The sequence below is a fragment of the Nelumbo lutea genome, chromosome 3 (genome assembly GCF_056320005.1).
Source record: "Nelumbo lutea isolate HS-2025 chromosome 3, American lotus-T2T, whole genome shotgun sequence".
Classification (NCBI taxonomy): Eukaryota; Viridiplantae; Streptophyta; class Magnoliopsida; order Proteales; family Nelumbonaceae; genus Nelumbo; species Nelumbo lutea.
In genome coordinates, this window is record NC_142686.1 from 91,731,338 (window position 1) to 91,744,309 (window position 12,972).

The 12,972-nt window shown below is 36.0% G+C and overlaps 1 protein-coding gene, 1 long non-coding RNA gene and 1 other non-coding gene across 3 annotated transcripts; all 3 read right to left on the reverse strand.

Annotated features, from left to right (window-relative positions):
* Nucleotides 1-451: 451 nt before the first annotated feature.
* On the reverse strand, nucleotides 452-4,448 carry LOC148866853 (pentatricopeptide repeat-containing protein At5g66520-like). The gene is made up of 2 exons (XM_088975454.1): nucleotides 2,526-4,448; nucleotides 452-1,653 (listed from the first exon to the last, which is right to left on the reverse strand). Exons 1-2 carry the CDS (start codon nucleotides 4,067-4,069, stop codon nucleotides 1,146-1,148), a joined length of 2,052 nt encoding a protein of 683 aa, XP_088831580.1. The 5' UTR covers nucleotides 4,070-4,448; the 3' UTR covers nucleotides 452-1,145.
* Nucleotides 4,449-7,632: 3,184 nt separating this feature from the next.
* On the reverse strand, nucleotides 7,633-11,697 carry LOC148866854 (uncharacterized). The gene is made up of 3 exons (XR_016109332.1): nucleotides 11,639-11,697; nucleotides 7,881-7,983; nucleotides 7,633-7,760 (listed from the first exon to the last, which is right to left on the reverse strand). It is a non-coding gene; the product is annotated as an uncharacterized LOC148866854 (long non-coding RNA).
* A 334-nt stretch (nucleotides 11,698-12,031) lies between these two features.
* Nucleotides 12,032-12,108, reverse strand: TRNAN-GUU (transfer RNA asparagine (anticodon GUU)). The gene has a single exon. It is a non-coding gene; the product is annotated as a tRNA-Asn (tRNA).
* Nucleotides 12,109-12,972: the final 864 nt, after the last annotated feature.

Genomic DNA, 12,972 nt, shown 5'->3' on the forward strand with positions numbered 1-12,972 from the left:
ATCTTACCTACAAATAGAAGGCAAAATAGTTGTTGATCTCAAGACCAAGAAAATATTAATTGATTAATACCCGAGCAATTCCTGGCCTGTTCTATAGCCTTGAACCGATATGATCTTCAAAAACTTTGATTTTTCTTGATTTTTGGGAAGCACTCTCTAAGAACCATTTCTTGGCATCAAATCAATTTGATTTCAAAAGATGTTAAAAACACAGTCAACAATATCAGAAGTAATCAGCCACTTCAATTCTCCATGAACACTGCTAATCATAGTGCTTGGGCTTCCCACTTGTGTAAAAGAATAGGTAATCCTGCTCCGATACAAAGTTGTTTTGTACAGCAACAAAAGCTAAAGAATAAAACCAGAAAAATAGATAGAGAAAGTGGGAAAGAACAAGAGAAGAGAAAAGAGAAGAGAGAAGAAGAGAACAAAGAAGAAAGCAGTCCACTGTGGGAGCCAATGTTAGCACCACTTGTTTGAACATTAACTTGTATAACTGAATACAACAATTAAAGTAACACCTCTGTATGAGCAGCAGCAGCAGCAAAAAAAAAAAAATAAGCTAAAAAATATAAAGGAAAATGTAAAAAGATAGCCCATAATATAATGGTTGATCCATCAAAACTGCCACAGAATCGTTGTCATTATTGTTGGGATGTGAGTTCTTGAACAAAATGAATACAGTAGAACTTAAGGATTTCCCTGTTGTAGGCATTGTCTTTAGATACAAGATTTTATAGCTCTAGATCATGTTAATACAATTTTCTATGCCATTTTCACTGTAAAATTCTGCTTGCAACAACCCCAATGCCTTTCAAAGCAATTATGATCAGCCCCACGAAACTTGAATACCTTGATTGCCATTTTTTCTGCAGTTTTTGGGGAAAAAAAGTGTATTTAACAGAGGGACTGCTGTAGAATGGTGCTCCTGGGTACTGACAAACATCCTTTGAGATCATGGAGGATATTGATCTGAATACATTCAATCATTACCAGAAGTACCATTCCAGCAGTCTGTCTCTTAGCCAGGAAAGAAAAACATCAGGCCCCCTTGTGGCAACACTCCATTTCCCAATTTCCTACAGTTATTAGTGCTTTTTTCCAATAAAACTTGGATTCTCTTCAAACACAAAGAACTCAAGCATCTACCAGTAATCCATACAAGAACACTTGCCATCACTGAAGATGTGGAAGCGATTCCTGTCTCTTACTATTATTTCTCGATTATAAACCTTTGAAATTTGCTTTGTGAGGCTATGACAATCTCTGCAAACTCGAAGGTTCTTCACCACTCTAATGGTGTCCCTTGGACCCAAGTGTAAGAAGCCAAAAGCAATAGCCAGCTTCTCACTGTGAATGGATATTGCATACTCTTTCTCCTCTTCTTCTATGTCAAACAAGACCTGCTGTGTATCTGGTGAATACCCAATTACATTCTTCAGAACTGTACATATCTCAGACAACTTGTTGTAAATGTGGTCTGATTCTGGGTGGGACTGGTCACCAGATACAAACTGGTGAACAATTCCCTTCAACTCTATCATACTTACCCCTGGCAATTTAACAACTCCTTTGGTTTTCATTAGGTTTCTCACCTTTCTTGCATCATCCCATCGTTTTGCAGCAGCATATATGTTAGAGAGGAGTACATAGCTGTTGAAAAGGAAAATGAAAAGTCAATATAAATGTACTTTTTTTAATTATGTATTTTCCATAAACATATTCTTTTCTTTAATAACATAGTCATAACTGTAATGTATATACTATATAGTAGGGGGCAGTGTTCTGTTTGAAAAATAGGAGATTGTCTCCTATGCTAGATCCTGACAGAATACAATGATCAGAACCATAAAATAATTTGCAGAAAAACAATTTTATTTCTAACTGCAAGGGAAACTCTGAACATGGATATATTTAAGGTAATATTTTATCCTAGAAAATAGAAGATCTAGTTTAGATCGATAAAAGGGTCAATCTAACTAGAATGCATGTATGTCATTTCATCAACTTTTTTCTGGTAGAGCCATTTCATCAACTATGTGACAGAGAATGTAGACCTTAGATTGTTCTTCTAATTATTAGATGAACTATAATTTACTTGCAATATTTTGATTCAAAATAAAAGAGTTAACTATGACTTCCCGAGCAATAGCAACCAAGTCTAGATCATGCTTAAAGCAGAATTAAATCAAGGTATCAAGTAAAAAGCCCATGATCCAATGTTGGTACTAGCTATCTGGGCCTTGGGATGGGTTGACTGGATGCAGACCTACCTTTGCCCCCCCCACCCTTTTTTTTTGCTCAAAGTGGCTGCTCTCACAGACTCAAAATTGTATTCCCTCTTGTCATGCCAAGATTTTATCATTTCACCAAGCAATGGCCCCTAAATCATGGTTTCAAGTAGATAAAATGAAGAATCTTGTTCAATAAGATTTCATTGGAGCAAACCCAAGAATCCAAGTTTTTGCTTAGTTATAGAAATTGATTTTAGAAAACAAATCACAAATTATTAGAGAACAACTTACCGGCCGCTATGGTGAGGTTGAAGGTTGATAAGGCGTTTCCCCACTCTCTCACCCACCTCAACATTCCCATGTATCCTGCAACCTCCGAGTAATGCTCCCCAGGCGTTAGCATTAGCCTCCATAGGCATGGTCTCAATTAACTCTATGGCCTTCTCTACAAGCCCGGCCCGAGCAAGGAGATCAATGACACACCCATAATGTTCAACCTTCGGATCAATCCCATAAGTGTTGTTCATGCAAGCAAGGAGGTTCTGACCTTCTTCCACCATCCCAGCATGACTACATGCAGTTAGTACTGCTACAAATGTTATGTCATCTGGCCTCACGCCCTCCTCTAGCATCTCTATAAAAAGCTGATAGGCTTCTAAAAATTGGCCATGCAAGGCCATGCCAGCTATAATGGTATTCCAAGCGAGAACATCTTTAAATTCTATCAAATTGAAGATATGCTTGGCATGAGAAATGCTTCCACATTTTGCATACATGTCTACCAGAGCAGTCCCCAAAATAGTGTTAATTTTGATCTTTTGCTTATTGATGTATGCATGCAGGTGGGCTCCTTGCTCCAAGGCACCCAAATGGGCAGCCGCAGATAACAGGCTGACCATTGTAGCTTCAGTTGGCTTTATACCTGCCACTCGCATTTCATCAAATAAGGTTAGAGCTTCATTTGATCGCCCAGTCTGCGCATAACAGGCTAACATCGCATTCCAAGACACAACGTCCCTCTGAGGCATCTCATGAAAAATTCGTCGTGCACCCTCTACATCCCCACATTTGACGTACCCTGCCAACATAGAATTCCAAGAAACCACATTTTTCTCAGGCATTTCATCAAATAACCTCCTGGCTTCTTTGATATTCCCCAGAATTGCAAACCCATTGATCATTGTATTCCAAGAAGCTATATCTTTGCATACCATCCGTTCAAATACTGATAAGGCAAGCTCCATATTCCCGCATTTTGCATAACCATCAATCATTGAATTCCAGGAAACTACATCCCTATCAGAGCACTTATCAAACAACTGCTTCGCAGCTTCTAGGTCTTTCCCATTTGCATACATATGAATCAAGGAGCTGCAAATATAATAATCTGACTCCAGTCCACTTCTAATGACATGGGTATGTATCAATGTTCCATTTTGATTCATCGACATTTCAGTGCACGCCTTAATCACAAAAGGGAATGTGAAATTGTTGGGTTTGAATCCTTGGTTAAGCATTTTCTGATAAAATATTATGGCTTCATGCGGGCTTTTACTTGAGGACAGACCTCTGATGAGTGAATTGCAAATAAAGGTTGTGGGGTTTTGCAGCTGGTCGAAAACAGTTTTAGCATAGTCTATGTTTCCATTAGGTGAGACTGCATAAAAAGAGACCAACTTTGCAGTTGCAAACGAGACATCATATGATGGGTTTTCTTCTTTGATGATCCGAGCATGTATTTGCTTAAACTCTCTCATGTTCTTGCATGAATCTAGCAAGGAAAGAACAAGGCCTTTCGAGGAAACATTTCTTATTTTACTTGATCCGCTATTCATGGAAAATTAGAGTAGTTGCAGAAGGGATTCCGGTCCTCCTCGGTTCAAAATTTCAGAAAGGAGTGAAGAGAACTCTATGCCATGTGGAAGAAGTTATTGGGTGAATATTTGACAGAGTAACTAGTCTCATGTATGATAACATACTTCATTCCCAAACCAATGCATAGCTGAAAATGCTGTGAGGGTTGGTGTGAGGAGCAAAACCGGATTCACGGAAGAGCAGTCAGACTCAGATACTCAACTGCTTGCTCTCTGGGTTCCATCTCCTAGCGATGCATGAAATGAAAGTAGTTGATTTCGATTATGGCTTCACTCTTCAGGTTATCTTGCACGAAAGATGGCTCTGTTTCACCACCCGAAGCTCTCCCAAGCTCTGAATGCTTTCTTTCACCAACACGTCGGAATTTAAACAAATCCATACCCGCATTCTAACCTCGGGTCTCGCCAGAGACATCTTTACCACAACCAGACTCGTAGCTTTCGAACCGTCGTTGACCTGGACGGTCGGACCGTTCGGACCGGAAACCGTTCAGACGACCGGTTCCATTCTACCTCAAACCCGGTATTTGGTCAAAAACTGTTGAATTAGTCAATGAACTGTTGACCCAAATGATTTGACCGGTAAACAATTCGACCCGAAGAATGATTTGCTACTCAGATCTCAGATGTGAGAAACCTCTGAGATTGAGAAATCTCAGATCCAAGACCGAGAAATCTCATATATATCTTTCTCGAGCGAGAAGGTGAGAGAGAGAGTGAGATCTGAGACTGAGAACGCCACCATTGTTGCCGTTGTAGTTCGCCATTGCTGTCGTCGTCATCGTCGCCATTGTCATTGCCGCTGCAAGGCTGCAAGTGCTTATCTTCTTCTTCTTCTTCTTCTTCTTCTTCTTCTTCTTCTTCTTCTTCTTCTAAACTCTTTCAGTTTAGCCGATAGTTTTCTTTCAAGTTTTAACTCTTATTTTCTCTTATATAGTATGCATCTTACCCTAATATTTCAATCTAATGGATAAGATGTTTAAACCGTTCGAACCGTTTGACCCAGACGATTGAACCACTGACCCAGAAACCGGTAATCAGAATGGTTCCATTTCCGGGTCAATTTTTAAAACCTTGCTGAATCTAGCAACCTCAATTACGCTGAAATTCTCTTCGACCAGATCAAACACCTATTCTTCGTACGCTCAGCACTGGGATCTCATTGCTATAAAATGTGGGTTGGTTTGCAATGTGTTTAGCATAGCTGAATTATCTTGGACCACATTGGTTTTTGGGTACTCGAATTCTAGAGATATTGATGTGGCTCGTAGGGGTGTCAACGGCATTTGAAAATTTGAATTCGAATTTGAGATTAACATAATCAAATCGAATTCCAATGAAGTGTTTTTACCGATTAATTAATTGAATCGAATTCAAATATGAGTTCGTCGGAATTTAAACAAATCCATACCCGCATTCTAACCTCGGGTCTCGCCAGAGACATCTTTACCACAACCAGACTCGTAGCTTTCGAACCGTCGTTGACCTGGACGATCGGACCGTTTGGACCGGAAACCGTTCAGACGACCGGTTCCATTCTACCTCAAACCCGGCATTTGGTCAAAAACTGTTGAATTAGTCAATGAACTGTTGACCCAAATGATTTGACCGGTAAACAATTCGACCCGAAGAATGATTTGCTACTCAGATCTCAGATGTGAGAAACCTCTGAGATTGAGAAATCTCAAATCCAAGACCGAGAAATCTCATATATATCTTTCTCGAGCGAGAAGGTGAGAGAGAGAGTGAGATCTGAGACTGAGAACGCCACCATTGTTGCCGTTGTAGTTCGCCATTGCTGTCGTCGTCATCGTCGCCATTGTCATTGCCGCTGCAAGCCTGCAAGTGCTCTTCTTCTTCTTCTTCTTCTTCTTTTTCTTCTTCTTCTAAACTCTTTCAGTTTAGCCGATAGTTTTCTTTCAAGTTTTAACTCTTATTTTCTCTTATATAGTATGCATCTTACCCTAATATTTCAATCTAATGGATAAGATGTTTAAACCGTTCGAACCGTTTGACCCAGACGATTGAACCGCTGACCCAGAAACCGGTAATCAGAATGATTCCATTTCCGGGTCAATTTTTAAAACCTTGCTGAATCTAACAACCTCAATTACGCTGAAATTCTCTTCGACCAGATCAAACACCCTATTCTTCGTACGCTCAGCACTAGGATCTCATTGCTATAAAATGTGGGTTGGTTTGCAATGTGTTTAGCATAGCTGAATTATCTTCGACCACATTGGTTTCTGGGTACTCGAATTCTAGAGATATTGATGTGGCTCGTAGGGGTGTAAACGGCATTTGAAAATTTGAATTCGAATTTGAGATTTACATAATCAAGTCGAATTCCAATGAAGTGTTTTTACCGATTAATTAATTGAATCGAATTCAAGTAGGAGTTTATTCGATTTGATAAATATTCATACTATACGTATGTATCGATACTATATATTCATATATATTCGATAAATATTCGATTCGATAATATATATTATACATATATATCGATATTAGTGATGCAATTATATTCATATTAAATAAATATATTAATATATTATTTTATTGGAGTACAATGAAGGATGACTTTTGAAATTTTCTTTTATAATATTATTTTAATAATAAAGAATTGAATGAACTATGATTATTTTTCGGTCAAATAAAGTAATATTTTAATACTTGTTATATTTTAATAATAAAAAATTGAAGAGATAAGATGTCATGATTTTTGGAGCAATCAAAGTAATATTTTAATATTTTTTATCAAAAGGCATGTATTATTCATCTTTCTTCTTCTTCCGTTCTTACTCTTGCAACATTTCTTCTTCACAACTTCTCTTGTTTTGGTCTACAACTTGAAAGTTTTAACTTTAATCTTTGTTTTCTTCATTCCTTTTTTTTTTTTACATACAGGTGTTTTTTATTCTTTTTTCCTTAGTCGTTTTCTCTCTCTTCCTCTCTCCCTATCTCTTGCTCTCTTTCCCTCTTGATGTTGCAGAGCACATGAACATGGTGGACAATCTCTTTGTTGCAGACCACACTAATGGCGACACTTGTTGCAGCGATATCAAATAGATGACTATGATTCAAAAGAAAAAATTAATTTGTTTTTTGAATATTAGATCAACAGGGAATGAAAAAAAAAAAAAAAACTTCAAACCAGGTTTCTTCTTCTTCCCCTAGTGAAAGAGGTTGGTGTTAAAAATGTATTTTGAGTTCAAATCGAATTTGAATATCCGATTATTTAGGCAAATTCGAATTCGATGTCTTGCTTTAAGAAACCGTTGGATATCTAATCGAATTCAAATATCCATCTATTTAATCGGTTTCGAATTCGAACCAAGCATGATTCGATTCGAATTTGCTCCGTTTACACCCCTAGTGGCTCGAGAGCTTTTTGATTAGATGTCATGTAGAAAGTAAGGTGGAGTTGATAAATCTAAAATTTGATGTCTTAAAAGATGTTTACCAAAAAAAATTTCTTAAAAGCTAAAATGTTATAAGTTATTATTGGGTGTTGTTGCTGCCAAGGATGGGCTGAGGGCAACAATGTAATTATGCTTCCGTCAACCGAGGGCCGATGTGTCTGATGGTTGCAAGGTCTGACTTGAGGATCATGGAGCATGTCAAAGTTGTTATCCCAGGGGTGGAGATTCTGATAGTCAAGTTAGCAAGGGCGTAACAAAGGGGTCAGATGAGGCCTGGGTACAAATAGCTCAGATGAGGTCACCAGAGAGCTAGAGAGCTTAGAGAAATAAATGCCAAGATGGATTACCTCATAGTGACGCCACTTATTTATACTTGAACTCGCCAAGAGTTAGTTAGCAGCAGACAGCCAGGATGTGATTTGGCTCGTGCTACGTGGTGCGATCTTGAGCCTGCCATGTGCGCCAACATCAAATGTGAAATTTGAGAAGTAGAAATGATCTTCTATTTTTTGGGAGATTTTTGAAAAGATAAAGATCATTTGAGTTTGAGAATTCTTCAATATCTGAAATTGTGAAGTTTATTATTTTACATTGTTTGATACTTTTATAAATAATAAAAAGAATATTAAATAAAAATATTATTCTATTAATAAACAAATATTATGATTTATTAAAATAAATAATTATTTATTACTTTCTTAATAATAATAATTTATTTATATTATTGAAAAATTATAAATAAAAATGCTTTAATATTATTAATAAACATATTACTAAATATTAGTATTTGTTTAAATTAAAATGATATCATTTATTATTTTATTATGATAATTATTTCATAGTAATATATTTATTAGTATTAAATAATAAGAAGAATATTATTACTAATATTATAGTTTATTTAAATAAATTAATAATAATATTTATTAATTAATGATAAATATTTACAACATTGATTTATTTCTATTATTAAATAATATTTTATAATATTATTTGAATTATTATTATTATTTATTTATTAAATAGTATTAATAAATGTTATTATTTATGTAAACAAAATGCTATTATTTATTGTTGTTGTTGTTGTTATTGAATAGATGATATTAATGAGGGAATGAACATCATTTTATCATTCTAAATGCATCTCATTCGATTAAGACAAGAAATGGCGTTTGATAAATTTGAAATCTGAAAAATTAAAAAAATACTATTTGTGTTTGAAATCTCAAAAGCAGCATTTATACTTTTTTTGAGGTTTTGAATAATTAAGGTTGTTTGTGTTGGATCAATCATTCAACATCTGAAATTCCCCGATATTAATACTTTACCCTAATATAGATTAATTGGTAATTTTGAGTTCAATTTGCACTATTTCATAAAAAGAATTTATTAAATTCAAAAAAAATATTGAACAATACAAATAATTAATAATAATTAATAATTAATTAAAATAAAAATTAATTGATAAAAATATATTAAAAATTAAAACATTAAAATTATAAAAAAAATTATTATTAAAATTAAAAAATAAAATAATATTGAAAATTCAAATAAATTCCATGAATCCATGAAATAATATTTAATAATTAGAAAATTAATATCTTAAAAACTATTAAAATAATTAAAATTAATAAATTAATAATTATCAACAACCAAGACTAAAAGAATTGTGGAATCCCATCACCATTGTTCATCAATCCTTTTTTACCAAGGAGAGACAACACAACAAAATACAATCCGTTAAACCCAAATCGAAAAGACCAAATAGTAAAACCAAGTCGATTCTAAATTACCGTCACTTCCATTCTTCTTACCCTGGACTTAGCATGAAGTGGGTGAAGAGATCCAAGCACTAAGCCAGGAACACCAATGTGTATAGCTCCTGTTGTAGGTAGGGTAAAGACTAGGTTGGGGAGCGGTCTCTTTGAAAGACAGAGAAAGACCAACAGTTGGAGCGGGAGTGGATGAGGATTGGGTGATAGAGTTGGGAGTCAATGGTAAGGGTGCTCAATTGCCAAATGAATTTCAATATGATGAGGATTTCTATTTATGGGGGAGATCCTGAGATCCTAAAAGGAAGGAGATAAGGGTGCTCGTCTCCTATTAGGAAATGGAATATTGGGCTTGTTGTCAATCATTAAGTGCACCACTAGGGTTTCACCATGTGTCTCATGGGGATCTTTCCAAGGATTGGCTTTCCTTTCACTCAGGAACCCTCATAATTCGCATGTTCTGTTACCTCTTGCGTGCCTTAATTGACATGGCACTAGTGACGTCACCGCCTGGCGGGTGACGTCTTGTTAGTCTTACGTGGCGCCTCACCATGTTCGTCCACTCAACATTGCATGCGTAGGTGGCGTCTAGATGCAACTTCTTGGCGAGCCATGACACTGTAGTGGCCGAGGGTTTATTGTAGGTCTACGTGTATGCAAACCTCAAACCCAAGTTCAAACTAGGTTTGCCTTGGTTCGAGCTACGAGTGGGCTCATTGAGAGCATGCGATGAACTGCGAGTTTATTGCGGTTCCTGCGATGTGCGTTGTAGGTTCATCGCAGGCCTGTAATGTATTGCGGGTTCATCGTAGAGGGAAAGTTAACTGTAGGCTGATTGCAAGTGTCCATGTGGTATCAATACAGTGTTTAATGTGCTTTGAGGGATTGAGTGAGCACTATATACCTGCACCTACGTCTTAAGCAAAATCCCTAATTGCAACAACAAGATTTTAACAAAAACCCTGGAAAATACTAAGCCAAGGACCCTAATTTCTAGTCCAAGTGGGGAAATTTGCATCACCTTAACACAGTTTGGTAGCGTAGATTTTGAGAAGCAGCACCAGGATACTAATCAAATGCGTCATGTCACCTACAAGTCAAAAGATATTCATGGCTGTAGAGATTGTCAATAGGTTTGATGCCCTCGATTTTGAAAATCGGAACTAAAGGAACGAAAAATGTCAGAAATGAGGAAAATTATGAAACCGAATTGAAGAATTGAAAGTGCACAAAGTTAAGAAAATCATATGCAGTAAAGAGCTTGACGGTGGTGGAGCTCCTTTCTTGTTCCAATTGAGGAGTTGAATGACCTGATTTTTGACTTATATGAAGGGCATTACGAGTCATTTGAAAATTGTATGAGGATATTTTTGTCTTTCACCAAGGTTTAAAACGTGTCTGACAGCACAAGTACCTGGTCCGGCTCATACCAATTGAGATCTGACTTTGGGTTTTAGATCTGTTAATCAGGCTTAAACCCAAATGTAAGTGGCATTTGAAAAGCAATATTTTCAGACTTTAGAGGTCTAAAAAGTTTAAACCCAAATGCCGATAAAAGTGTAAACCCATTTTCAGATCTGAATTTTGTATTTTAGATCCACCAATCAAATGTAAACCCAAATGCCGATAAAAGTTCAAATAACCCATAAAGAAAATCTATGATGCCAAAAAGACATGATACAAAAAGGTTTGACAAGTCAGAACCCCCCTCAATTTTGATAAAACTAGCTAATCAGTTACCACTATGATTATGGCAGTTGATTGATTGTTTCAATGTTCTGAGAACTTGATCAGACATCGACCCGACAAAGGCAGAGCTTCACAGGTAAGAGGTCCAACGGAAGTTGAACCATGCTGATGTAATAAATATAATATAATAAATCAAAAATCAAAAAAATTACTGAATATGAAGGAAAATTAATCCAAGATAGAAATAAGTCAATAACACTTCAAATTTTCAGAGTTTAAGACAATATGTCCCACAACGAAAACAAATACATCAACAATCCAATAAAATTCAAGACTCAAATACTCAGTAAGTCAGTATCACAAATCACAATTCTAAATTCAATTTCAATTTTCAACTATTTGGAAGGGCTTAAACAATTAGGTAAGCTGCAAGACTGAGCAACTATTTGGAGACTCCATTCGGTGGATTGAAGTGAAAGCTTGAAGGAATGATCAAATTCCAAACGAAGCAAAAATCAAGTTGGAATTTCATGACTAATCAAATAATCAAGTTCAATAATTAAAAAATAAACTTTAAAATTTTTAAATTTAGGTGTAACTAAAAGAATTCAGTGGAAGAAAAAGAAGGAGAGAGAGAGGAGAACCTATTGGTGGCGACGGTAATGGCGTCGACGGATCTGGAGGCGCTGGTGAGGGTTAGGTCAGGTGGTATTACGTTAGGTTTTGCCGTTTTAAAGAATCAGAGATCAATGGTCGATTTGGGATTCGAATGGATTTGGACCTAAGGGCCTGTTTGGCCCAATTTAACACTTTTTGTCTTTTTGTACTAAATCTGAAAATGAAAAAAAAAGGCCGGTTATACAAAACCGGGGCCGCTTTTGCAGCTTGCCGGTTCAACTGGCTGGCTGACCGGTAATTCCCAATTTTTTTTTTTTTTTGACATACCGTACTGATTTTGGGGTATATCTGGACCGGCTAGGGGCTGGGTCACGGTCCAACCGGTTCAACCGGCCGATCAGGTTTTCAGAACAGTGGATTGTTTATAAAAGAAGGGCTTGAACCTTTGTCCTTGTGGTTAACAGCCACACGCTCTAACCAACTGAGCTACTCTAGCTAATTTGGTTTTTTTTCATTATTTTAAATAAATATTACGACAAAAGACAAATCTTATTCTTCTCAAATGGTTCATGCTTAAAATTAATTTGCTTGCTTTGTATTGGTTTTCAGTTTTCTCAACGACTCGGAATTGGTTCTTCACCGCCTCCAAAACAATAATAAGAAGAAAATCTAAAAAGTAAACTACTAGCATCAACATTATACGTCGAATCACTAAGGAAATTAAATTATCTTGATAACTTCATTCATTATACGTTGAATCACTAAGGAAATTAAATTATCTTGATAACTTCATTCATTATACGTTGACTTTTGGATTGATATGGTAAGTCATTTGGATGGGCCAGATTAACTGATCTATCCATTTTGATGGTCAGTTCAATTGAATCATTTGAATCGGCACCCGGCTTTGATTTTGGGTCCGGTATTATTGAAACCTGTCATTCAGTTTAAAATCACCCAATTTGGATGGTTCAACCGTTGACTCATTCAACTTGGTACCAGGTTGCATGTTGCATATTTAATGTATGTGTAAACTTTAAGATGCCATAACTTTGCACTCTAATGTCTGATTAAGGTGATTTTGGGTATTTTTTCGAGGTCTATGCATCCCAGTGTAGCATGGGCGCCTTGCCTTGTTATCTTTGTGAAAAAACCCTTTTTTTCCTTTTTAATGAATTTTATAAATAAAAAAATAAAAATTGAATTAAGAAAAGTAAATAAAATATAAAATAATGCATATATACATATACAAATTTATATTTAAATATATACTTATTTTAATATATAGAGTGTTGACGTTGAACAACCTAACACATTCGACTTGGATGGTTGAACTGGTGATCATGACTCGGATGCAAAA